The sequence below is a fragment of the Equus asinus genome, chromosome 29 (genome assembly GCF_041296235.1).
Source record: "Equus asinus isolate D_3611 breed Donkey chromosome 29, EquAss-T2T_v2, whole genome shotgun sequence".
NCBI lineage: Eukaryota > Metazoa > Chordata > Mammalia > Perissodactyla > Equidae > Equus > Equus asinus.
In genome coordinates, this window is record NC_091818.1 from 34323297 (window position 1) to 34350232 (window position 26936).

At 43.3% G+C, this 26936-nt stretch overlaps 1 protein-coding gene across 1 annotated transcript in view; it reads left to right on the top strand.

Moving 5' to 3' along the window:
* The first annotated feature begins 430 nt into the window (after nucleotides 1–430).
* CCDC3 (coiled-coil domain containing 3) overlaps nucleotides 431–26936 on the top strand; it is an 81760-nt gene continuing 55254 nt past the window's right edge. The window contains exons 1-2 of the mRNA XM_014850189.3: nucleotides 431–1136; nucleotides 3533–3707. Coding sequence (XP_014705675.1) covers nucleotides 763–1136; nucleotides 3533–3707 — 549 coding nt within the window. The 5' untranslated portion in view covers nucleotides 431–762. The remainder of the gene's footprint in view (nucleotides 1137–3532; nucleotides 3708–26936) is intronic.

The following is a 26936-nucleotide window of genomic DNA, read 5'->3' on the forward strand; positions in this document are numbered from 1 at the left end:
CCCGAGATTGTCATTAAATAATAAGCAAAATGAGAGAGAGAGATCCAAAAAAGTTTATTAGCCCACACTGACTTTCCTAGTTAACCTCTGCGAAGGTAAAGTCAGATTTCATTTCTATGTATTTTGAGTCTAAATGAACTACACAGAGAACGTAAAAACGCACGCCGAGTAATCATGCAAACGAACAGCGATTATTTTAAGGAGGCCACGCGTTTGGAACATGCCTTACGCGTGGACAGCTTCGGCCCCGTCCATTAGTGGGGCGCTGGAGGAGGGCTGCGCTGCCGCCCGAGGCAGCGAACTTCTCGCCGCGCCCCCACACCCCCTAAACACCCGCCGCGCGTCTCCCGAGCGCCCCGCGCGCCCCTGGTCCCTGTCCCACCCTCAACCCGGCCGCCTCCCCGCCCTCTCCCGCCGCCGCCCACGCTCCAGTCGCGGGGGGCAGGGCAGGAGGCGGGCGGCCGGCCCGCCCCGCGACCCTTTTAAAGCGTCGCGGCCGAGGGCCGGGCATGGTGAGCCTGGCGGCGGAGAGAGCGGCTCGCCGAACTCTCCGGAGCAGCGCGAGGAGTCGAGCGCCCAGGGCTGCGCTTCCCGGGCTGGCGGGGCGGGAGCCCCGGCTGCCCGACGCCTCCTGCGCTCGGCGGCCGCGCGCCCCCGCTCCTCCCTGCCGGTTCCCGGGGGTCCCCGCCATGCGCCCAGGCTAGTGCGCCCGGGGCGCAGCGCCGACCGGGGCCGCTCCCGCCGCCCGCTCCCGCCGCCGGCATGCTGCGCCCGCTGCTGCTCGCCGCGCTCTGCCTGGCCGGCCGGCTCGAGCCCGCCCGCGGCTGCCAGCTCCCCTCGGAGTGGAGACCCCTGAGCGAGGGCTGCCGCGCCGAGCTGGCCGAGATCATCGTGTACGCCAAGGTGCTGGCGCTGCACCAGGAGGTGCACGGCCTGTACAACTACCTGCCGTGGCAGTACGAGGCCAGCGAGGCGGGGCTCTTCTACTCGGCCGAGATCGAGATGCTGTGCGACCAGGCGTGGGGCAGCATGCTCGAGGTGCCCGCGGGCTCCAGGCTCAACCTCACCGGCCTGGGCTACTTCTCGTGTCACTCCCACACCGTGGTCCAGGATTACTCCTATTTCTTCTTCCTCAGGTGAGCCCGGCACCTCTCGCCCACACCACCCTCTCGGTCTGTTTGCGCCAGGGTCACCGTTGTCTGGAGCCAGGTTAGGAACTCGCACGGAATCCTGTCCGTGCCATATTCGAATACGCCTTGGGCTCCTTCCCTCACTCTCTTGTCTCCTGCCCCGTCTGGCGTCTCTACAGAGATCCCCGGTACCTGTGGCTAAGAGAAAACGGGTGATTTCTGTGCTTAATGCACAGGACAGTGTTTCGGGCAATAGCTCAAGGTGGTTCCAACAATCCATTTGACTCATCTTTTTTTTGAAACTGGATTCAGTGGGAGTAGCTTGGGATGGTGGTCAAAACCCCCCCCAAAACTTTGAAATCGGAGTGTTGTTGGAATTCTGACTCGGCTCTTCCTAACTGCTATTGAGCAAGTTACTGACCTTCTCAAGAACTTCAATATTCTCATCTTTATAATGTGAAAAACAAGGTTGGTTGAGACTAAAGCACAGTAACTCATGCACAACACCTGGTGCAGGTTAGATGCGTAACGAACAGTCACACACTCTTCTCCCCACCTGCTTAAATGCCAGGATGTGAATGGTGTGGAATGCAGCCCAGCTGTCCTTGTTTCACTCATATCAGCTAATATCAGTCTCATATCAGCTGCCAACAGACCTCAACGCCAGGCTATTCAAAATAGCAAGGGTTTATGAGGGGGCCTGCTGGGAGTAAGACCCTGAGTCACAATGCTTGGAAGTGTAGAGAGGTGAATCAGGCAGGAGGCCATCTCTGATTGGAGACTACTGGAATCTTGTGAAGTTCCATGAAAGTTGGCCTCTGGTCAAGATGGAATGCATACGCGTAAGAATTCAGTCAGTGGGTTCAACTGAAGTTTGAAATAGAGAACAGCAGGTGGAACCCTAAATGCATTGGTTGTCTCCAGTGGAATTAGGAGAGTGATCCAGAGCAATGGAGAGAAACATCAAAATGGAATCTAACATGTATATCAAGAGAGTGACAGAATTCATCCAAGCTTGCAATTGATAGTAGTTCCAGGCTTCCCAATCTGCCAAGTAGCAATAAGGGTATTTGGAATGACCATGACCAGGTTCTGCAGATTTACTTTTCACTCTTGAGATTTCATGTCGCTCTGAGAAAGAAAACAGTAAGTTCCACAGAGGGGCGTTCATAAGCTCACGGCAACACATGTTTTCCACATTGAAGCCAGAATATCTAAGTTTAGAATACATGGTGTGCTTTGTGTTGGCTTGAGTGGTTTAGCTAGATTAAGTTGAATTTTTTTTAATTTCTGGGGAACTATAGTTTCTAAATAAAGTCAGTAAGGAGTGAGACACTGGCCTTCTTTGTGCAGAGAAACTTCACTCAGATTTTCATGTTTTTACTTAGGAAAAACACTGAGACCCCCGCTATAAAACTATTCAACAATGCAACTTTATTTTCCAAAGAAAAAAGAGCCAGAGTTCTTGAGCAGTCTCCCCCTGGACCCCCCGATTTTATCATGAAATACAGTTTTGTCCCCTGGCTCTGTGGTGGTCAGCCAACTCTTTCATCTTTTGCTCTGACATATTTACAAAAAGTTAGGGCAGAATTACAGAGTCAAACAATAGTCTGACAGATTTCCATTTCACAGGGCTGTGTTCCCCTGAAGTGTGTTAACAACTGCATACAAATCATTCCTCCTGTGTTATTCTGGGACCTACTGAGATGAGAACAGATTCTGGTCAGTGTCACAGAAGAAAGTGGCAGTGGAGACCCACCGTTGAGCCCTACGTGCACCTCTTGGGCTGCAGTGTAACTTCCATCTCTCGTTTTCCTTTTTCTGACTTCTTTATCTTTCCAACAGGCAGTTGATGCTTGGCTCTATAAAAATGTTAACTAATATTTATAGTGTACTCACTCTGTGCCAGACTCTTCATTTACTTTTTCTAATGCAACCCTTACGCTACCACCAGGAAGTAGGGTGATATTATTATCCTTTTTACAGATTGGAATACTGAAGCTTAGAGAAGCTTCGAGATTTTAAGAAATTCGTTTCATGTCAGACAGAAGAGAAGTTACAATGATAGGATTTGAACCCAGGTCTTTACAATTGGCCTTCCTTTCACCAAGAAACACTTTAGGAGAAAGAAGGGCCTTTGGGAGATATACAACTGACAAACGCACCCATGCACACACTCCCCCCATGCCATCACCCAAATTCATCTTTTTGAAAACCTGAAGGATAGACTCGTGTAGTATGAGGCAGAGAGGCAATTAGAAATAGTAACTCCTCTAATGAGAGCCATGCAAGGCATTGTTGTGTCATTGGCAAGACTGCCACAGTCTTCTATGACTTTATTAAACCTGGTACACCCTGTGGTATCCAGTCTGCGTCTCTCCTTCTTTCTTCTGTTCCATTAGGATGGATGAAAATTATAACCTCTTGCCTCATGGAGTCAATTTCCAAGATGCCATCTTTCCAGACACTCAAGAGAACAGAAGGATGTTTTCCAGCCTTTTCCAGTTTTCGAACTGTTCCCAAGGGCAGCAACTGGCGACTTTCTCCAGTGACTGGGAGATCCAGGAAGATAATAGGGTAAGAATTGTCTGTACCCTGTGGCACAGCAAAATAATAGAACAGCTACATCTTGTATGAATTCTGTGATCAAAGGAGTCAAGAATGGTCTTCCAAAAGCCCAGGCAAAGAGTATTAGCCTCTCTCCCTCTCTCCCTCTCTTCCTCCCTCTCTCCCTCCCTCCCTCCATCGAAGCAGTTAAAAAACACTGCTCATAAACTTTGGATTCCCAAGGCTTTACTATTTGGCATGGGGTGCCTCACAAAGTGAGGGAACAAGATGGGATGAAGGTTGGCACACTGTGCCTCAGTTTCCTCTTCTGTAAGATGCAAACAATAGTAGGATCCACATCATACCACTGATGCAATGTGATTTAACTATGTGAAACATGTAAGTAAAACCCTTAGCATAGTGCTGAACGGAGTAAGCACTCAATACATGTGAGCCTTCGTGGCTGTTATTGTTACTGATAGCATAGGGCCCTAAGGAACTTTCTAAGAGGAAAGAGAAAGTCCTCAAGGAGATGAAATGATTGCTGTAACTACCACTTCTATGATTCTTAACAGTAGTTGCTGAGACATAGAAGTGCAGGGTGGCCAAGGTAGTTGTGGAATGTAAGGGTCAGGATAATTTTAGGATATGAAAATATAGAAGGGATCTTCCAAACTGGGGCAGATGCCAGAGTTTCTGGGAAGTTTTGAGGATTCACAATTTAAGGTCACTTTCCCAAAGGAGTAGCATTGCCACGATCGAGCTGGGGTGATTGTGGGACCAGGTCCGTTGAGGCAGTGGCCCGCTACTCCCAATGCCCCATCTGAGATGGTTTTAGGGCAATGTGACAGGCTGCTGGAGAGAGCGGGGATGTGGGTAACTATGGGATGAGGACATTTTTTATGGGTTAATGAGCCAATTTGTATATGTTAAGCGGCTCCCTTCTTTCCACCCATATGTGTTGGGCTTGGGGGAAGTGTCTTGTGTCTGGGGGGTTGGCCTAGTAGTTGCCTTGTTCTTCCAAATCTCCTTATCGCCTGCCCAGCACTCCCTGGCACCTAGAGGCCTTCTTTGTGTTCTTTGCACAGAGACTGTTCTCTTGATGGGCAGGTATGTCCATCTAAGGAAAACTGTTTATTCTTCTTTGTGTGTGTGTTTGAGGAAGATTGGCCCTGAGCTAACATCTGTTGCTAGTCTTCCTTTTTTTGCTTGAGGAAGATTGTCACTGAGCTAACATCTGTGCCAGTCTTCCTCTATTTTATGTGGGATGCCACCACAGCATGGCTTGACAATTAGTGCTAGGTCTGCGCCCAGGATCCAAGCCTGCAAGCCCTGGGCCACCAAAGTGGAGCGTGAACTTAACCGCTGTGCCACTGGGCTGGCCCCAGAATTGTTTATTCTTACTCCCTTGACATTACCAAGAGATTCCTTCCTTAGGCCTACCCTAGAGACAGCAATCCAGACTCCTCTAACCCCTTCTCCATGGCTTGCCAGAATTTTCGGAATGCTTGTCACATACAGATCTTCCTTGACTTGTGATAAACCCATCATAAGTTGAAAATATTGTAAGTGGAAAATGCGTTTAATACCCCTAACCTGCCAAACATCCTAGTGTAGCCAATCTACCTTAAACGTGCTCAGAACACTTCCATTAGCCTACAGTTAGCTAATCATTAGCAAGATCATCTCACACGGAGCCTATTTTATAATACAGTGTTGAATCTCTCAGGTAAGTGATTGAATACTGTTCTGAAAGTGGAAAACATTGGTTGTGTGAATACAGCATGGTTGTAAGTGTATCGGTTGTTCACTGTCCTGACTGCATGGCTAAGAGGGAGCTGCCGCTGCCCGGCATCATGGGAGAGTATCTACCACATATCGCTAACCTGGGGAAAGATCAAAACTCAAAATCTGAAGTATGGATTCCACTGAATGCGGATCACTTTTGCACCATCGTAAAGTCCAAAAAACATTAAGTCAAACCATCGTAAGTCAGGGATCATCTGTTGTCGCTCCCAACATGGTTCCGAGCACCTGTTCTTTTCCCCCATAATCTGTCCCAGTGTCCACTCCCTACTGAACTGGACCTACGAAGTGAATACCTGAGTCCCCCAAGACTGAGTCACCCCTTAGCATATTCTGAATGGAATCATTTTTGGCTCAGCCCTTTGGTTCTCCATTTTGTGGGCATTTTGCTTATACCGTTACGTCGTTGGTAACAATAGATTTATATCAAGAGATTGGATGTTATTGCAAAAATACCTGCATAGGTTAGCCCCCAAACTCTTCAGCTATGTAACTTGTTAGCCCCATGTCACACAATGAACCTATTAACATTTCCTTGGAATTAAATTTTCCAGCATTTGCAAAAAATAGAAGAGTAGGACCATGGAGAATTGTTTCAATGTGAAGCCAGTCCTATTTCTGGTGGTCAGTTGTTGATCTTGGGGAGAATTCCTTTTCTCTTTCCTTTTAATCACCCTGGCCTCTTAGATAACAAAGGGCGGGTGTGCTCCATTGCTCTGAGGGAAAGTCAAAAGCTTTGGGGGAGGAAAAGAATTACTCCAGATTGCTGAGCTGATGTGTAGCCGAATTTAGAAGTTAGATGTGATGTACTCCTTAACGCCTTGCTCCTTCTGTTGCTGTCCCCTGCCCACTTTGAAGTGTGCCACATCAGAGCTAAGTTAAATTAGTTAGTTTAGAATTTAATTTTAAATTTAATTTTAATTTCTTTTTTTGTCAACTCCATGATTTACATTTTCTGATGCTCCTTGAGAAATTTTTACGGACCCTGGGTGGATTAAAGTAGTTGTGAATTGAAGATCTCAGAATTAGGTGAAGAATTATGGACGAATGCTTGTTCCCTTCTTCAAAAAAAGCTAAAAATTCGCTGCTTTTTCTGGTGAAGGTGAGCATCATATTGTCTGTCCTACCCAGGATAAATATATCATGTTGTATCAGAAGCAGCCTGTATTTTTCCTATGTGGTCCTCAATCTCAGGAGGAATCAGAAGAGCTGTTCGGGTCATCTTTTTATTCCAGTAGAAATGGGTGTTAGACTTTTGTTAATCAGAACACATGAATCCTTCACATGTTCTGAGTCCGTTATGAGTGGCCCTGGACGTGGCACATTACAGACCTTTCTTGTGTTACATGCCATATCTTAGATTATAAATCCTGGAGGAATGTTAGCAAGTTCTCATCCTTCTCTCTGTTTATGCTGCTGTTCTCTAAGCTTCCAGTCCGCTGGAACAGTCGATGTAGACTGTGCTTGTGAAAGGCACATTTCATTCTCTTCACTGATAATCTCGTTTTCTCCATCCTGGAGCATTACATGACTCTGGGGCCCCAGGGTTGATCTGGAGGTTAAGAAATGGAAGAGAAGGAAAATCTTATGTAGGGAAACTTTTGTGATTGCACACTCACTCGGTCCTCAGCGGTGACATCCTCTCTCTGGTTCCATCTTCAACTGTCCCACCCACACTTTAGTAAGTAGAAACACAATCTTGCTTTCAGAAGTTGCCAGGAAGTCAGCAGTGTTTGTAAGTGTTCAGCACCTCTCGGGTTCAGGGTTGTGGTGTTAATGGGACCTCAGGGGACGTCTTTGGCAAGTTGGAGCATCTACCAGATTTACTGGCAGAATTCTCTCCACACCAGCCAAGGACATTTTTCCTCCCTCTTTTCTCTCCTGCTGGGTGAGTAGAACAGTCAAAACAGCAGTTGGATGTTTTCCCCTTTTTACAAATGCTGTCCTCCAGGACTGAGACCCAGACTGACCCATGCTTATATCAATCTGTCACAGAATGTCATGGGATTGAAATAAAATCTGTGAAAGTCCTTCTGCCATCTCTCTTCCCTTTTTGGAGTTGGGAAGGCTGATGGGGGCGTTATTCTCCAAGTTGTGTCAGAAGGAATGTAAACTTGTAATCAGAAGATCTAGATTGGCTCTGCTGTTTCCAGAGGAATGGCCTTGGCCAGGGCCCTTGATGTCTCACAGCCTCAGTTTTTTTGTCTATAAAATGGAGCTAAAATATATAAACTGTCTAAGGTTGTTGTCAGGACCTAATTAATTAGAGCTTAGGTTTGCAATTACTTGTAAACTGTAAAGTGTGATACAAGAGTTTATTACTGTGAATTGATAATTTTAAAGTATGACTTTAAAAATGACATATTTTTAAAATTTAAAGAAGCTTCCTGCTACTTCCCAGTGATATGGCAGAGTGGTGGCAGCAGTGGTGACAGGGATACGTGTTGGAGATGGGAACGGATGATGGGGAAGCCGTCGCGTGTGCTTTCATTCATCCGACGGAATTTATCGGGTTCTGTGCAGGGAGCATTTTACAAAAATTCATTGAGTGAATTATGAACAGATAAAACATTCACCTGGGTTCCCAGATGTGAAAGTTTGACATAGTAGTCAGTCGAGTTTCTCTCCCACTTCTGACACTCATCCACCTGGTTCTCACCCGCCCTTCAAACAGGTCGCTGCTGTTATTAGGTTCTTATAACCGTTTAAGGTGTATTTTTATCCAACAAATAATTCAAATGTGTTATTTACCATCTTCTTTGACACAAATGGCAGCACATTATACACACTTCGCTATCCCTTGCTTTATTCACAAGAAAATATTGAAAATCTTTCCGTATCAATGCATATAAAGCTGCCTTAAATGGGTGCATAGTATTCCATTGTATGGATGTGTCCCAATATATTTACGTCTGCTATTGATAGGTAGGTTGTTTCCACTATGTTGCTATTACGGAGAGTGCCGACACATATGACGTTAAACATACGTCATTTTGTGGGATTGCTGAGTCTAATCTTTAGCAAATATTTATTGAGTGCCTACTGTGAGGCGGCTACTGTGTTAGACACCAGAGTTTCAATGTTGAGCAAAATACACAGTCCTTGACCCATAAAGCTGATAGTCCTAGTATTGGGGATTAACACAATCAAAAGGCTACATTAATGACTTTATAATTTTAAATGGAAATAAAAGCTCTAAAGAAAGAGAAAGGAAGTAATCAGGGAGTCTGACCTACACTTAGGGGTAAAGAAAGCCTCTGTTGAATTGATACTGGGGCTAAGATCTGATGGATGATGAAGCATCAGGGGAGATGAGAGCAATCCAGAGAAGGAGAATCTGTGCAAAGGCCCTGTGGTAGCAGGGCACATGGTGTCTTTGAGGAAATGAAAGAAAGCCTGTGGCTGGAGCAGAGGGAGCCAGTGAGAAGGATGAGGCAGGAGCATTGGGCGGGGCCAGACCCTGCAGGGATTGGTGGATCTTGGTGAGGATATGGGCTTTGTCCTAACAATGATAGGAAACCTTTGATGTTTTAAAAGCAAGGGGTGATGGAATCAAATTTACATTTTGAGAAAACCAAACTGACAAGAGTGGGGAACTGGATGGGAGGGGATCCAAGTGATACAATGAGAATAGGTAGTGGTTGTTATAAAGCTCCTAGATAGATGCTAGACTACAGTGGAGTCAGTGGGGATGGCATGGAGTAGGCAAATCTGAGAGCGATTTAGGAAATAAAATCAGTAGCTGTTAACGATGATTTAGATTTGGGTCAAAAAGGAGATGGGGGGAGGCTCAAAGATAACTCCTTGTTTCTGACACACAAACTGCATATCATGACCAATACCAAGAAGTGGGAATGGGACAGGTTTGGTAGAGAATTCAGGAGTCTAGTCTTGGACATATTGAGGTATCCTTGAGCCATCCAAGTGAGATTTTGAATAGGTGGTTGGATGTCTAAGTTCAGAGCCTTGAGAAGAGCTCTGTGTGGAAGACGTACCTTTGGGACTGAGCAGTAATTAGATGTCATTTGAAACTGGATTCGAATGAGATTTCCAAGGGGAAGGGCATAGTGTAAGAGGAGTAGAGCCCTGGGTCCGACTGAGCCTCATGGAATGCTCCTTCTCAACCAATGTGAGCAGTCAGAGAGACAGAAGGAAAACTAGGAGAGTCAATGGCACAGAATGTTTCCAGAAGGATGAGTGATCGACAGGGCCAGAAGCTGTTGAGGAGCTAAGTAAGATGAGGACTAAAAAGTAACCACTCGGCTTTGGTGGCCTAAATGAGGAGCTTCCACAGAGTGAGGAGGTAGGATCTAGAGTAGGGGGGTGTGAAGAATGAGTGGGACAAGAGGCTATGAAGATAGGGTGGACAATTCTGTCATGAAGTTTGGCTGTGGATGGTTTAATACATATAATGTTGAAGGGGGCGGAACCGTTGAGGGAGGGATTCTGTTTTGTTGTATTTAAAGGTGGCAGCCGTCCTGTTCAGCCATCCTGGTCCCCGTTTTCCTGCTCTTCAGACACTGTTCACCCAAGTAGACTAAAGGACCAACGAGCGGGGATATCTCTTTTGTTTGCTGTTGTATACTTGGTGCATTTTTATGGTGACTTACACATTTGTTATATGAATCATGTCTCTCATCCAGAGAATTCTGTGGCCTAAGTAAGCAGAAGCCTTCTCTCTGTCTCTTTTATTTTCTAAATGAATATGTAAAATCCTCATACAGTAAAATTCATTCTTTTTCATGTACAGTTATGAGTTTTGACAAATGCACATGGTTGTGTAGTCACCCCTACAACCACAATGTGGAAAAGTTCCATCCCCATAAATAACCTCCCGTGTGTGCCCCTTCCCCAGCCTTGACTCCTGAGAACCTCTGATTCGTTCTCCATCACTAGTTTTACATTTTCCAGAATGTCATATGGATGGAATCATACAGTAGGTTGCGTTTTTTAGTTTGGCTTCTTTTACTTAGCAGAACGTACTTGAGATTCGCCCGTGTTGTGTGTATCAGTCGTTCACTCCTTTTTCATTGCTGAGAAGTGTTCCGTTATAGCGATGTCCCACACTTGTATTTATCCATTTACTTGTATTTATCCATTGAAACATATTTAGGTTGTTTCCAGTTTTAGGCTACTGGAGTGTCTATAAATATACATGTCCAGATTTTTGTGTGAACATAAATTTCGTTTATCTTGGGTAAATACTGAGGGTGGGTTTGCTGATTCATAAGGTAAGTATATGTTTAACTTCATAAAAAACTGAAACCTGTTTTGAGAGTGGCTGTACCAGTTTGCATTTGCATTAGCAATGTATAAGGGCTTCAATGATTCTGCATCCTCATCAGTATTTGACATTGCCTGTTAAAAAAAAGTAGACATTCTAATAGGTATGGGCTAGTATCTCGTGGTATTTTTGGGTTTTTTTAGAGTCCACATTTAAGTGAGATGATATGGTTTTGGTCTTTCTCTGTCTAACTTATTTCACTTAACATAATGCTTTCCAGGTCCATCCCTGTTGTCACAAATGGCAGGATTTCCTTCTTTCTCGTGGCTGAATAATATATATACACACACATTATATATCAAATAATATATATTATATATAAAATATACTGAATTACATATGTAATATACTGAATAATATATATATATTATATATATATACACACTCCATTTTCTTTATTCATCTGTTGATAGATACTTAGGTTGTTTCCATGTCTTGGCTATTGTAAATAATGCTGCAGTGAACATGGAGTGCAGATATTTTTGAGATAGTGATTTAATTTCCTTCAGATAAATGCCCAGAAGTGGAGTTGTTGGATCACATGGTAGTTCTATTTTTAGTTTTTTGAGGAACCTCCATGCTGTTTTCCATAGTGGCTGCACCAGTTTACATTGCCACCAACAGTGCACAGGGGTTCCCTTTTCTCCGCATCCTCAGCAACGCTTATTTCTTGTCTTTTTGAGAATTACCATTCTAACAGGTGTGCGGTGATGTCTTATTGTGGTTTTGATTTGCATTCCCCTGATGATTAGTGATGCTGAGCACCTTTTCATGTACCTTGTGGCCATCTGTGTATCGTCTTTGAAAAAATATCTGTTCATATCCTCTGCCCACTTTTTAACTGGATTATTTTATTTTTCTTGCTATTGAGTTGTATCAGTTCTTTATATATTTTGATATTAACCCCTTATCAGATATGATTTGCAAATATTTTCTCCCATTTGTTAGTTGCCTTTTCATTTCGTTCATGGTTTTTTTTGCTCTGCTGAAGCTTTTTAGTTTGATATAGTCCCACTTGTTTATTTTTTGCTTTTGTTGCCTTTGCTTTTGATGTCAAATGCAAAAAATCTTTGCCAAGACTGATGGCAAGGAGCTTACTGTCTGTTTTCTTCTGGGATTTTTATGGTTTCAGGTCTTACATTCAAGTCTTTAATCCATTTTGAGTTGATTTTTGTGTGTGGTGTAAGACAGTGATCCAGTTTCATTCTTTTGCATGCGGCTGTCCAGTTGTCCCCACACTATTTATTGAAAGGACTGTCCGTTCCCCATTATATATTCCTGAGTCCTTTGTCATAAATTAATTGACCATATGTATGTGGGTTTATTTATGGGCTCTTTATTCTGTTCCATTGATCTGTGTGTCTGTTTTTATGCCAGTACCATACCGTTTGGATTACTACAACTTTGTAATATACTTTGAAATCAGGAAGCATGATGCCTCCAGCTTTGTTATTCTTTCTCAAGATTGCCCTGGATAATCAGGGTCATTCGTAGTTCCATATGAATTTTAGAATTGTTGTTTTCCATTTCTGTGAAAAATGCCGTTGGAATTTTGATAGTGATTGTATTGACTCTCTTGATTTCTATGGGTAGTATGGACATTTTAACAATATTAATTCTTTTAATCCATGAACATGAGATATCTTTCCATTTATTTTTGTCGGCTTCAGTTTCTCTTATCAATGTTCTAAGTTTTCAGTGCACAGATCTTCTGTCTCCTTGGTTAAATTTATTCCTAAGTATTTTATTCTTTTTGGTATTATCATAAATGGGATTGTTTTGTTGATTTCCTTTTCAGGTGTGTCATTGTTGGCATAAAGAAATGCAACTGATTTTTGTATGTTGATTTTATATCCTGCAACTTGACTGGATTCATTTGTTAGTTCGAACAGCTTTTGTGGAATCTTTAGGGTTTTGTACATGTAGGATCATGGCAACTGCAAAAGGAGAATTTTACTTCTTCCTATATGATTTAGATACCTTTTATCTCTTTTTCTTGCTAGTACTTCACTAATGTGTTTAATAGAATTGGCAAGAGTGGGCATCCCTGCCTTGTCCTGGATCTTAGAGGAGAAGCTTTATTTCCCCCATTGATTATGATGTTAGCTACGGGCTTTTCATAAATGACCTTTCATTGTCTTGAGGAAATTCCTTTTATACCTAGTTTATTGAGAGTTTTTTAAATCATGAATGGACGTTCAACTTTGTCAAATCTGTTTCTGCATTTTGAGGTTTTTATCTCTTGTTCTGTTAATGTGGTGTATCACATTGAGTTGTAGATGTGAAGCCACCCTTGCATTTTAAGGGGATACAATTCAGTCTGTAACAGTTTGGTAGAACTTGTCAGTGAATAATCTGGGCCTGGAGTTTTCTTTTGCTGGAAGGTTTTTAATTACTCAATTTCTTTAATCCATAGGACAGTTCATGTTATCTATTTCTCCTTGCCTGTCCCAGTGTGGCAGTGCAGATCTGAGATTGAGGTTGGCCTTAGGACAAGGCTGAGTGAGAAAAGAAAACAAGGGACTTCCTCCATACTCTCTAGTACACTGGGGCTCCTTTTTTCCATCTTCTGGGTAGAAATAGGGAATTTCTCCTGCAGTTGTGGCTGCATGGTTCCATGAACCAGCCCCCTTTGGTTCAGGTCCCATTGCCTCTAATTGTTTAGTTTTTGGAGTCTTCAGGTAATTGCTTTTGGTATTATGTGCAGAGATTTTAATTGTAATCAGTAGGAGTCATAGGCTATGCTTGGCTTATTTCATCTTGACTGGCCCTGGAAGATGATGTTTCTGACTGTGCCCATTAAGAACATCTGGTGAAGCTTGCGTAGAACATATAGGGAGGGAAAGAACAATATTTACTTTATTTTCTGATGATCAAAAGCAAACAGAAATGGGAAAGAGGATCTATAGTTTTTAAAGTGAGGTTTGAGCCCTAAATGGATCGAGAAAATCAGAACTCACTTCATCCAGATTTTCCAGAAAGCCCTAGAAATATTTGATTTAAAATATCCTTCGAACTTTACCAAGATGGTCTAATTTACCAGATTATTCTGGTACAAGAACAAAGATATCCCTTAGGGATGGAGGAGTATAACTCCAGTTTAACAGGAATTTGAGCACCTGTAAGTCTCCCTTTTTCTGTCTATTATTCTTTGAAACTGCATCAAAACTCAAAAAGTGATCACTTCTTAAAAGTTAGTTGCAATGCAGAATCTGAAACGTTGTGAACTTTTTGTATTCCTACATGGAAATCTATTAGTCTATCTTACATTTTGAATGGATTTTCTTTTTTACACCTGCCTGATTTTATAACATGATGAATTGACCATTTGGAAAATATTAGTTCACAGAGTTACATAGATCTTGAAAATGTTGAGACTTTTAATTATACAATATTAAAAAAATCCTATTCCTTAATATCACCATCAGTCTCATCAGGAAAGCCTTTAAGCATTGGGAACGTGTCAAGCACACAGTGGCAAGTTTTCTAAAATTCTAATTTTTGCTTGAAAGCTTGAATTTTATCACTGACAACAAATATTGTTAGTTGTTTTCCTTGAAGTGACAGGCTAACTTTACCCGTTTTCTAGAAAATGTCTATCAGATAGTCAAGTCTGAATAACTGTAGTTTGTCATTCATTCTTTCAGGTAAAAATAGTGCTTCATGAAGAAAGCTACTAGTTTGGCTCCAAACTCAATCACATAAGTGCTTTTCCTTGAGACAGCCATTGTTCTTTGATAAGCAGCAGGAGTGCTTCGTATGTGCTTCTGATTTCTTCACACAGAGTATTAAAAACATACTCAAGAGCCAGGATTCAATTAATGATTTTTACTGCTTCATCAAGGACATTCTTAAACTGGCTTTTTCTTTTCTGCCCATGTAAGGCACTGAAGAATACAATGGCTATTAGTGTTATTTGGTGCTACTGCCTTGATTTGCACCAGGTGCCATCAGTTTTACTCACCTTTGCTTTTGTACCCACAATGCAAATGTCAACACAATGAAAAAGACATCGTAGTATCATTCTGGAAATAGTTTTGGTCTCATGGACCCCCCGAAAGGACCTTGGAATCCCCCAAGAATCAGCAGACGTTGAGAACCACTGCTCTAGACCAAGTCCGTGATGGGCGAATCGTAGAAGAGGAGGTGTCACCTGAGCTGAGTGCTCAAGGATCCGGGACATCTCATGCTCCGAGCTGTGAAAGGGGGATGTGTGACCTCACAGTGGGCCCTGGAATTTCCAAAGGCCTGGGATAAACATTGAGCTTGGAATGATTTCCCCAGTTGGCCTTCTAGCATTGAGGAGTGGGAAGTTGGCGTAGGTAGGGTTGGGCCAGATTGTGGATGGCTGTGGATACTTTGGAAAAAGTCCAGGGCTGAGATTCGGGAGATCTGGATTCTAACTTGGGCTGTGCCCACGAACTAAGGTTAACCTTAGGCAAATCCATTCACCTTCATAGATCTTTGTGCTCGGCACATAATCAGTGTATGCTCAATAAATATTTTATTCATTGAAATAATTTCATCTCTGGAAAATGAAGGAGTTAACATTTTAGTTCTCTGAGGGTTGTATGAACACTGATTCTGTTCTTAGTATCACAGTTGCATCAACTGAGTGAGGCCCAGACAAGTCGAGTGGAAGATGGATAGACAATGACAGAACTGGAAGTGAGACCAGGGTTTCCTGACTTCAAGTCCTTGATACTTGTGTTCTCCATCCTGCCTGGTTCCTGGTCTCCTGCCTCCCAAAGCTGAGAGATTCTCTGCTTAGAGAGCTGCCGTTACTTCCCTGACCCGCTTCCTACCTCCTCCTCTTCTTTATCCAGTGGGTCTGGTTTTGTCCTCCAATTATGCATAGTACACACTTATTTTTCTTTGTCGCACTTATCGCAAATACAATTAAGTAATGATTTGTGAAAATGATTGGTTTAATATCTATGTCCCCCAGTCAGGATGTAAGTTCCATATAAACTCCTCCTTATTCATTGTTGTATTCCCAGGACCTAGCACATAGTAGGCATGCATACCAATATAAGGAAGGGGATTATTAAGTATCACATGAGAGGTGTGGGCAACAAAAGCTTTAGAAAGACAGAAAAAGGAGGGCTTCAGGAGGCCTTGAGGATTTTTGCAAGATTTCGGAGAAGAGAGAGGGCTTGATCTGGACCTTGTAAGATGACTATAATATTCTGTTTTTAAAGTGCTTTTGAGGTATCTACGATCATGCTATTCACTTACCCTCTGGGTAAAGGCTAGTAACTTTCAGATTGTCATTACTGGGCTGATCATTTGGCCAGACAGAGCCAGCACTGTGAATTAGGTGGGGTCGTGGTCTTTTTCATTCATTCATTCATACCTTCATTGTATGCATATTTATTGAATACCTGCTATATGTTAGGCACTGGGAATACAAAGGAAAACAAGAGAAAGGAGCTCCCCAACCTTGAGCTTACACTGTAGTGGGATGAAGGAGAGACAGTCAATACGTCAATCAACACATCACTCAATAAGAAAAATGTCAGATAATGATAGGTGTTTGGCAAAGAATTAAAAGAGGTGATAATATGCTAGAGAGGAACTGGTAACTACTTTAGGTTGAAGAGATAGCACTTACACAGAAATTTGAAGGACACAGGGCCAATCGTGCAAAGATCAGGTGGGAAAGCAGATAGAAGAAAAAGCTATGCTGTTGGCCAAGACAGGAACTGCTGGGCGTGCTTGAGGGATGGAAAAGTGTGAGTGGAGCATTAGTGGAGGGGGAAAAGTGGAACAAGGTGAGTTTGGAGAAGTGAGCAGGAGCCAGACCATGTGGAGCTTTCTAAGCAAGGGGAAGAGGTTCAGATCTTTGTGCTTCAGGTGGCCATCGAGTGCTAAGATCTGAGTGATGGAGGCTTGGGCTGGGGGAGGCATTCGTGCTGGGGAGAAACGGCTGATTCAGGACACATTTTGGAAGGGGAGCTTTTTCTGGGTTCTTCAATTTGTCCTTGATCACAGTCCATTCCTTTGCTTCCACTTTTTAAGACATTTACTCTGTGTCCTCTCCAAGACGGCCTCAGTCACCCCTCAGGGTGTTGGCTAAATACCACATTTTGTGCTATAGAATGTTACACTTCTTTTTTGGGAAGATTTCCATCTTAATAAATTGACTAATAATTTGTCGTCTTAAAAATAAAGTTTTAAGGTGGTAATTTATATCTTGATAGGGCTTTGGAACTAGTCTTGGGTTCTACCCCTGACTCAATACCAATTGTGACTTTGACTGTCACGTAATCACCCTGAATTCAGTTTCCTTATCTGTAAAATGGCTCTAATTATACCTGCTATGCCTCATTCATAGCACTGTCGTAAATAAAACAACTGAAATAACATATTTAAAAGTACAAGTTACCAGTTGCGTGTGAAACATTGTGTCATGGCTCTTAGGCCTCCGTGTGTATCCATTCTCCATCATCGCATAGCTCGCAAGAGCAAGATTCAAAGGTCTCAAAGCACATAGACCTTTATTCCATCAGCAAGGCTTTTTGAGGATCCCCTACATTCTTAGCACTATGTGGTGTATTATTGGGAATATAGTAGAATAAGATCTAAGTGTCTGAACTCAAGTACCTAGTTAGAGAGGTACAGTTAACCCACGTGGAAAGGTGGATACTGCTGTGAGCCTTCTGAGGTGGGAAGGACTGGGACAGGTGGAGAGGAGAGAAGAAGATAAGTTCAGACGGGGAAGAGCATGAATGAAAGCACAGAGTTAAGGAGAGTGCGTTAGAGGAGAGCTGTACACTGGGGAATAGAGGCTAAATGAGAGTCCACAGGTAATCAGGTCCACTCTGGAAGTTCTTAGTTTCGAGTAGTTCACGTTAAAGGAGGATTCTCTGTGACATGTAGAGCTGATGGTTCGTGTCTGTACTGTGCATGCCATCATTTCTTTTTTTCCTCTCTTCTCTCTTTTGCCATCAAATATCAGTTAAATTGAAACACAGCTATTACTCTTACATATTGACCAATGCTATCACAATATGGTTACTTTGTTTTAAAAAAAGCTTTTTATTTTGGAATAATTGTAGCTTCACAGGCAATTGCAAACAAATGGACAGAGAGTTCCTGGGTACCCCTCAGCCGTTCTCCCTAGTGTGAACATCTTGCATAACTATAGTATGATATGAAAACGAGGTAACGACGTTGGTAAAGTCCACAGAGCTGATTCTGATGTGACCACTTATACATGCACTCATTTGGGTGTACGTGTATGTAAAAAACTTTGCAATTTTGTCTCGGGCAGCTTCTTGTTACTACCACCACAATCAAGATGAGGACCTGTCCCATCACCTCATGGCTCCCTTGTGCTGCCCCTTAATAGCCACACCTACCCCCTCACTCATTCCTAAACCCTGGCAGCCATTCATCTGTTCTCTATCTCTAGAATCTTATTTCAAGTGTTATGTAAGTAGAACCATACAGGATGTAACTTTTTGAAATTGCCTTTTTTCACTCCGTATAATTTCCTTGAGGTTAATCCAAGTTGTTGTATTTCTCTTCATTGCTGAGTAATATTCCATGTTATGGATGTACCATCATTTGTTTAACCATTCACTCACCGAAGGACATTTGGGTAGTTTCCAGTTTTTTAACTATTATGAATAAAGCTACTCTGAACAGTCATGTGTAGGGTTTTATAGGACGTAAGTTTTCATTTCTCTGGGGTACATGCCCAACAGTGTCATTGCTGGGTTGTATGGTAAGTCCGTTTTTAGTTTTAAGAGACACCTTCAAACAGATGTCTCATTCACATTCCCACCAGCAGTGTATGAGTGATCCAGTTTTCTGCATTATTGCCCACATTCAGCGTTATCACTATTTTTTATTTTAGCCGTTCTGATAGGTTGTAGTGTGATCTCATTGTGGTTTAAAATTTTTTCTTTTTTTTGTTGAGATATAATTTACGTACCATAAAACTCATCCCGTGAAAGTGTACAATTCAGTCATTTTTAGTATATTCACAGACAAGAGCCACCATCAATGTTATCTAATTCAAAGCATTTTTGTCCCTTCACCCAGTACCTATTACCATTCACTCTCCATTCTGCCCTTTTCCCAACACCTGGCAACTACTAATCTTTCTGTCTCTATGGATTTGCCTATTCTGAATGCTTTGGGTAAATAGAATCTTAATAGTGCGTGGCCTTTTATATCTGGCTACTTTCACTTAGCATTATGTTTTGAGGATTCCTCCAGGTTATAATATGAATCAGTACTTCTTTCCTTTGTTTGACTGAGTAATATTCAATTGCATGGATATACTACATTTTATTTATCCATTTATGAGTTGATGGACAATTGAGTTGTTTCTGCTTTTTCCTCTTATGAATAATGCATTCCCACCAGCAGTGTATGGGGGTTCAAATTTCTTCACATCTTTGGCGACACTTACTGTCTGTCTTATTGGTTCTAGCCATCCTAGTGGAAGTGAAGTGGTCTTCCATTGTGGTTTTCATTTGCATTTCCCTAACCGCTGATGATGTTGAGCATCTTCTCATGTACTTATTGGCCTTTTGTATATCTTCTTTGGAGAAGTGTCTGTTCAAGTCTTTTGCCCAGTTTTTGATTGGGTTGTCTTTTTATCAATGAGTTGTAATAGTTCCTTATATATTTTGGATACTAGACCCTTATCAGACATATGATTTGAAAATATTTTTTCCCATTCTGTGGGTTGTCTTTTCATTGTAGGTTAAGTTTCCCATTTGGCTGATGACTAATGATATTGATCTTCTTTTCATCTGCATGTTTCCCATCTGTGTGGCCACTTCAGTGAAATGTCTATCCATGCGTTTTGCCCATGTTTGTCATTTCTTCTTACAAAGCAACAGTTGTAGACATCGCCCTGTATAGTATAGGTTAAAAGTCTTCAAACTCTTCTTTGCAGCAGCCCTGGGAAGGATCAGAGAGACAACTGTTAAGCTACTCATAGATATAGGGTTTTTAAAAAATGTGGTAAAAAAAAATATGAATTCTGTCCTCTTAAATTTTTAAATACACAGTACAATGTTAACTATATGCATGTTGTCATACAACAGATATCTAGAACTTTCCATTTTGCATGACTGAAACTCTAGACTCATTAAACAGCAACTCCCCATTTTCTCCTCCTCCCCGCCCCCCAGCCCCGGGCACCCACTATGCTCCTTTTTGCTTCTGTGAGCTTGTCTCCTTTAGATACCTCACATAAGTGGAATCATGAGGTGTTTGTCCTTCTGTGACTACCTTATTTCACTTTGCATAATGTCAAGTTCATCCATATTGTAGCATAAGACCATAGCAGTAGATTTTGATCCTTGCTGGGCCAGCTGTCATTTTATAACTCATTGATAATCACGTGCTCTCACCGTGACTGAGTGTCTCCACCAGCAAAATGGACAACAGTAGGTCATTATGGTGTGGACCTTGGGAGTAACTAAGCTTTGTAAATAATTGATACTCCAGTCCTCAGGACTTCCTCATAGATGCTGTCAGTTACAGCATCTATGCCAAAAAATCACAAGTCAGCAGGAGAAAGTTGTCATCCTGGTGTGTTGAAGAGGCTTCACTGAGTGGCCTCATTTCTTTCTTAATTTTTATTTCTTCCCTTGTGTAATGAAGTTCAGCCTTTAATTCCAAAGCCTTGCCAGAGTACCTCAGTACATATATACCGAGATGGAAAGGGAGGGAATCAAAAAGGAGCCTGGTTCTCTATAAATGGTCTTCTCTGCCAGAATCCTCACGCCAGCCTCCACCTGGCCCCACGAGGCACCCAGTTCCCGGAGAGTTACTATGGAAATATGCTCCAGTACTAGAAGGAAATGAAATAAAGCACTCCGAGAGTCTTGCAGGCTAGGAAATAGAAGTTCTGCCTTCTGTTCCCAAGGTCTCCTGCAGTTCTTTCTTCACTAAATTTTTCTCAATGTTTCGGTGTCCCCATGTGGACACAGAGGCTGAATGGGTTGACTGTCCTTACAGGGGCTTTGCAAAGAGGCATGAGAGTTTTGTAAAATCTCTGGCCATCATGCTGTGGTTTTAAATAAGAAATGATGATCATTTATCCCCCTTCTGTCTCGGAAGAGAAAACCCGTCACCATTTGAGCTCTCCCTGTGGACATCTTAGCTCACAGAGACTTCTCTAGGGAAAGGGGAAAGTATCTTTGCCTTTATCACTGTTTCTTCCCCACACCCCTTCTCCCTGTAGGCCCTTTGCTTCTGCATCATTCCACCCCAGGAGTTGACCAGCAGCCTCAGCTCCTGCCTTGCTCAGCACGCGCTGTGGTTTTGCATACAGGCGGGGCCGTTTCTGGGGATTGATCACAGTGGGTAGGACAAACGCTGCTTGTGAATCTTGAGCAGAGGAGATCTCCCCCACACTTCTCTGGCTCTCACTGGACAGACCCTCAGGGGTGCTGTCAAGCTTCAGTTCCCTTGGCTGGCTCTCATCTTTCTTTTAGTTAAATCAGCTGTGACGTTGGGCAGAGTCACACTTCCCCCAGGGGCCTAGGCAAGCCCAGATGCTGCCAGCGTGTTCGGGAGGTCAGTGTCCCCAGAGTGCACTCAAGGCCAGTCCATTTTACTTTGCACAGACACGGGATGAAGAATGTGAGGGTTCGAGGGAGCCGAGATGTCATCTAGTCCAACCCCTTAATGTAGCATCACAGAAGAATTTTATAGGATAATGGAGACTCACCCACAGCTACAACTCTCGGCACGTGGTCTACTGATGCTGTTTTGACTTTAAATACAATCATCAATGTCAATGATAAAACCATTAAAAGCATGAGTGGAAACTAACATAGAGTTCCCAAAGTGTGCAAGCCTTTGTCACAACTTTGCAATAAAACAAAACTGCCATGCTGAAAGTCAAAGGAAATGAACCAGCACATGCACACACCCGTGCACTTCCATACATACCCATGTACATCCAACCCTATGCACGCACATCCATCCATATGCACGCATGTACATACATACAAAGTGAAGGAAGGACGTTCTTGCCCAGTATCAGATAGTAGCTCTACAGGTATTTTCTAAATTATTTCTGTTTACTTTTTTGCTCTGAGAAGAGGGTCCTTTTTCCATTTCCTTATTCTGTGTCCAGAGAGAAGGGTCCATTTCTCAGTTTCCTGGAAAATGGTTGTAGTTGTGTTTGGAGACCAGGGTTGGTCTCTCTGTGCCTCTGTCTTTCTGTCTTCTTTTCCTCTCTGGATTCTCCCTGCAGACCTGAGTTTCCTGCCTGCCTGATGCCCTCAGCTTCCCTCCTTATCTCTTTTTTAGTGTCCCATTCTCCCAGCCCCACAGATTTCTTCTTTTGCCCCACCAGTACTTTGCTGATCTGTGTCATGTAACCCCAAGGCTCCGCTAGATGGTTGACGCTGATCCCAGAGAATAATTCAAATTAAAGTGGTAAAGGGTAGTAGTGGCATTATTTGTTAGCTTTCCACAAACATTTACATTTTAAAGCTTTGATCCTTTAATTCTAAAACAACTTGAACGGAGTGGGCCTTTCAAGCAAAAGGGGAAAGGGGGTTTTCTTTTCAGGATAATACATTGGGCCGCTGAAGCCACATGGTTGACACCATCCATGCGCAAGCCCAGGCCTGAGTTCATTCCTCTGTCCTGTTGTTCCTAAACAAGATTAAACCCACATTTATTCCAGGCATGTCTTTTATAACTATTTGTCTGTCTATAATCAGGTCGTAAGCTGCTAATGAAAAGGAATCCTATCTTTTAAATCCAGTTCTTTTTATGAACAGTAGGAACTTGATATGTATCTGTTAATGATGAAAGATTAATGTGACTGAAGGAGTGTCAGCTGTAGATCTTTCCTAGGGTTTGAAAACTGTGTATAAAGCCTTATTGGAAAGCTCTGTGAGGGGTTGGATTTTGTATTATAAGAAAGGATAATTAATTGAAACCCTGGAACGAGGTCATTTCTTGTCCCTCTAGCCAATTCCTGTTGCAAATATGTTTCTCTCATAGATGGAATTTTATGCTTTCTAGAAAGACCTATCCAAGGAAATTAGCTTTAGATGCTGTCACTGTCAGCAGTGCTATCAGCTCCTAACTCTACAGGGCAGTGGATTTGCTCTCTTCCCTTGAGAAACTTTATCAAGGCTGGTATTGACAGGCATTTAGGGATGCCAGGGAAAAGTGCAGAAGGCACTACTTCCTCTCCTTTGGATGCTCAGAAGTGGTGGGTACCATCTAGAGTATTGAACTGGGGCAGATGCTGGGGTCAAATCCTAGGACTGCTCCCAATTAATTCCATGACTATAGGCAAGTTGTTCAACTTCTCTGAACCTCAGCTGCTTTTTCTATAAAACTGGGATAATGGTCTCTTTTCACAGGGTTATTTTGAGATTTACATTAGGTATTCATGCAAAGAGCTTGGTGGAGAGTAAGGAGAAGTGGCCAGCTGGTGAATGGGGAGTGCCCCAATTTAGTGAATTCCCAAATGGCTTGCATTTTGGCCCATTTAATTGCCATCTCAGAATGGTGTGTGGCAGGGGATAGAGCTCACAGGTAAACAAATTTATATTTTCAAGTCTTGCACCCCAGAGGGTGGGTATGGAGGCTCAAGAGCCTGGCCTGCTGTGAACTGTGTCTCCTGTTTTGGCACATGGATTCTCCCTCCAGGTGAGAGTGGGTTTGAATGCTGCCAAGGAGAGGGCTCTGTGCAGAGAGTGCTCAGAGTGAGTAGGCTGGCTGGCTGCCCAGGACTGCTGTTGCCATAAACTGAATGTTCGTGGCCTCCTAGATTTCCTTTGTTGAACTCCTGACCTCCACTGTGATGGTTTGGAGGTGATTAGGTCATGAGGGTGGAGCTCTCATGGATAAGATTAGTACCCTTATAAAAGAGAGCCCACAGAGCTCTCTCACCCCTTCCGCAGTGTAAAGATACAGCAAAAAGATGGCTGTCTATGAACCAGGAAGTGGCTCCTCACCAGAAAGCGAGTCTCCCAGTGCCTTGATCTTGGAATTGTCAGCCTAGAACTGTGAGAAGTAAATTTCTATTGCTGATAAGCCACCTTGTCTATAGTACTTTGTTATAGTAGCCAAATAGACTAAGATACCTTAGTCAATATTATGATCCAGTCGTCTTATTGGATTTTTAACAAATAGACTTTATTTTTTAGAGCAGTTTCAGGTTCTACAGCAAAATTGAGTGGAAGGCGCAGAGATTTCCTGTATACCCCCCACCCCAACACATGAATAGTCTCTCCCATATCAACATCCCCCGTAGAGTGATGCATTTGTTACAACTGATGAACCTACATTGACACATCATAATCACCCAAAGTCCTAGTTTACATTAGGGTTCACTCTTGGTGTTGTACGTTCTGTAGGTTTAGAAAAATGTATAATAATATCTGCCATTGTAGCAACATGCAGAGTAGTTTCACTGCCCTAAGATTCCCCTATTCTCTGCTGCTTCATCCCTCCCTCCCCACTGGTCTTACTGGATTTTCAGCAAGAATTAAATAATTTTGTATATTGAACAGGGCATATTTGTAAGTCCATAATCTGCTTTTATCTGTTTGCATTGTAAAACCCTGGATAAAAGTAGGAGAAAAGTAATTAGATGGAGAAAAGTAAATTGTATAACATACATTTCTTTGTGGCTGTGGGTTCTTGCCTTGACAATTCACCCTTGTGTGGTGGAATTCTGTCTTAGAATTCTTAGTTACTCCTCCCTCTACCCCTGCCACTCCTTACCCCACACTTCTCTGTTATGCTGGGTACTTTGGAGCAGGGACCATGTCTTCTTCATCTTTGTGTCCTAGAGCAAATGCTCAGTGAAGTGAGTGAATGAATGCTCAGCTGCCAGCTCCTAAAACCCCACTTCTTTTCCTTCATGTCCTTCCATGATTTTCTGCCAACCATGAGCCACCCTTACCTCATGTCTGCTTCCTCTGCCTGTCTTTCTCCCCATCCATCTCGGGGAAATAGGGCAGAGGCCCGAGTCTCCAGAGACATGTTTGTCAGCCACGCCTGGGCTTGTGGCTTTGAGCAGAGAGAGCAAGGGTGTGAGCTGGTTGAGATAGCATTGCTCCAGTGTCTCGACCCCATTTGAGGAGACACAGGGGCCTAGGTGCAAATAACAGCAATCCTACCCCTGCAGGCATTCTCATCTCCTGTCTTTAAGAGAGTAGGATGTAGTGTGGAAGCATGTGTCTTGGGGACCCAGGTCCCATGACCGTGCTGTGTCCCGAATTCTAGCCTGGCTCATTTCAACTCATTGAAACTGGGGAAATTAAATTTTGTACCTGCAAGTTGGAATTGGGTTAACTTTCACCCTTGGTTACATGGTTAAAGGATGACAAGAGTGCAATGCTTTGAGGTCTTCCTGTAAAAGTTGCTGGTTAAATGCACCATTTGTCCCTTTCTTTTGTCAACTGCCAAGGACACTCCTTTGTGTGGCAGAGGTTGCTGGAAACAGAAGAATGATTGTTAGCAGAACTCACCCGCCTGATGCCTAGCAGATGGACACCTGCCTGTTCAGAGCCCTCTGCTGCAGGCCTGGCAGTCTGCACAAAGGGAGACTTGTGAGGCCTGAGACCATGGGAGGAGTGTTTTAGTGTTCACTGGCCCATCCTCCCTCTAGTTGAAAAACAACCAGGGGTGAATTGATTTGGTGGATTTGTTTTACAACTTTCTCTTCAAAGGCTGTTGAACCCCATCATGTTCTTATTCCTTTAAGAGGCTGAACTAATCCCCAGCAGGACGAGTTGGAGCGGAGCAGAACATGGCAAGGTTCTTGTCTGTTCAGAACTTGGGCCGGGGGCTGGGCCCCAAATGAACCTTGGTTTGTTTCCATTGGAGGATGGTGGGAAGTGGCCCACATAATGACTAGGGCAGAGTCAGTTAGGCACCACCTCGACTCCTGGCCTCGCCAGCTGTTTGATCTTTGCAAATCCCTTAACTACGGCAGCCTCAGAGTCTTCAGTTGTCATGGAATGTACAACGTAGATGTAACAATACCCGCCTTGAAGAGGTTAGACTTTCGTGAGACAATGTATGTAAAACACTGATGCTGCAAGTCTCTCATGCATTGTAGGTGTTTGAAAAATGGTAACTATCAAGTATTAAACTGGGGGAGGAACACATTATTGGGAAGACTGTGCCATAGCTGTAATTATCCAAATTTGGTCATCAAACCTTCATCCCTGGATGGGATTCAAGCATCTGGTGGTACCATATGCTATAATAAGACCCACTGAAGAATCCAAGATGTTGAAAGGCCACAGGCCCACAGAAAGCCCTCAGGCAGTCAGTGATCTAGGATGATGGAAACCTACCATGTTGTGGGCAGCAAAGACCCAGCTGCTCAGAAAGGTGGGTGCCTCCACCCTGGGGCCCCTTGGGGCTGATCAGCTTCCTTCCCCACAGTCTCACAAAAGCTCCAAGAATAGTATGCCATGCTCTTGTTTTGCCACATGGGATGGCATCTCCCAGACATGCTGCCCTTTTCTACTTGGCTCTTCAGAGTGACAGTTAACTCTTGTCTTGGAGGCTTTGGGGGCATCTTCAAACACTTGGCATGAATCTGAGCTACAATACCGGCTATGTGATCAGTTTCCTCATCTAAAAAATGGCATAATAATAGAACCAATTTCATAGGATTGTTTGGAGGGTTAAGTGTTTTAACTCATGTTAATGCACTTCCATCACTTATAGTAAGGGCTCAGTAAATATTGGCTCTATTGTTACTATACTGACATTATTCTATCTTCTACCTTCTTCTCCCCCACACCTCCATCCTTTCCTTCCATCCCAATCATCAATTTGGGTTTCGAGAAGTTTCCAGGATGGGCAAGGGATTTTTGGGACCACCTGACTTGCGGAAGCTGTATTTATCCTTCCCCGGTCTCCCTCCCACCCACCCACCTCTATTCTGATGCACTGAGTCAGCCCAGTTTTCTTCCCATGTGCCCAACAGCAATCAGGTCTTGCTCTTCTTGAGGTTGGTTCCTACCATTGCAGGAGCTGGAAAAGGAGTGTTCTCATTGGACCTCAAGGGATGGGCCTCTGGGGCGAGGAGGAGGTGAGCAGAGCATTGGGTTGGGTGTACATGGGGCTTCTCTGGGCTGCGGAGAGAACTCTCATAAAAAACTCCGGCAGTTCCTTTTATGGGATTCAGTGGGGAGATCCTA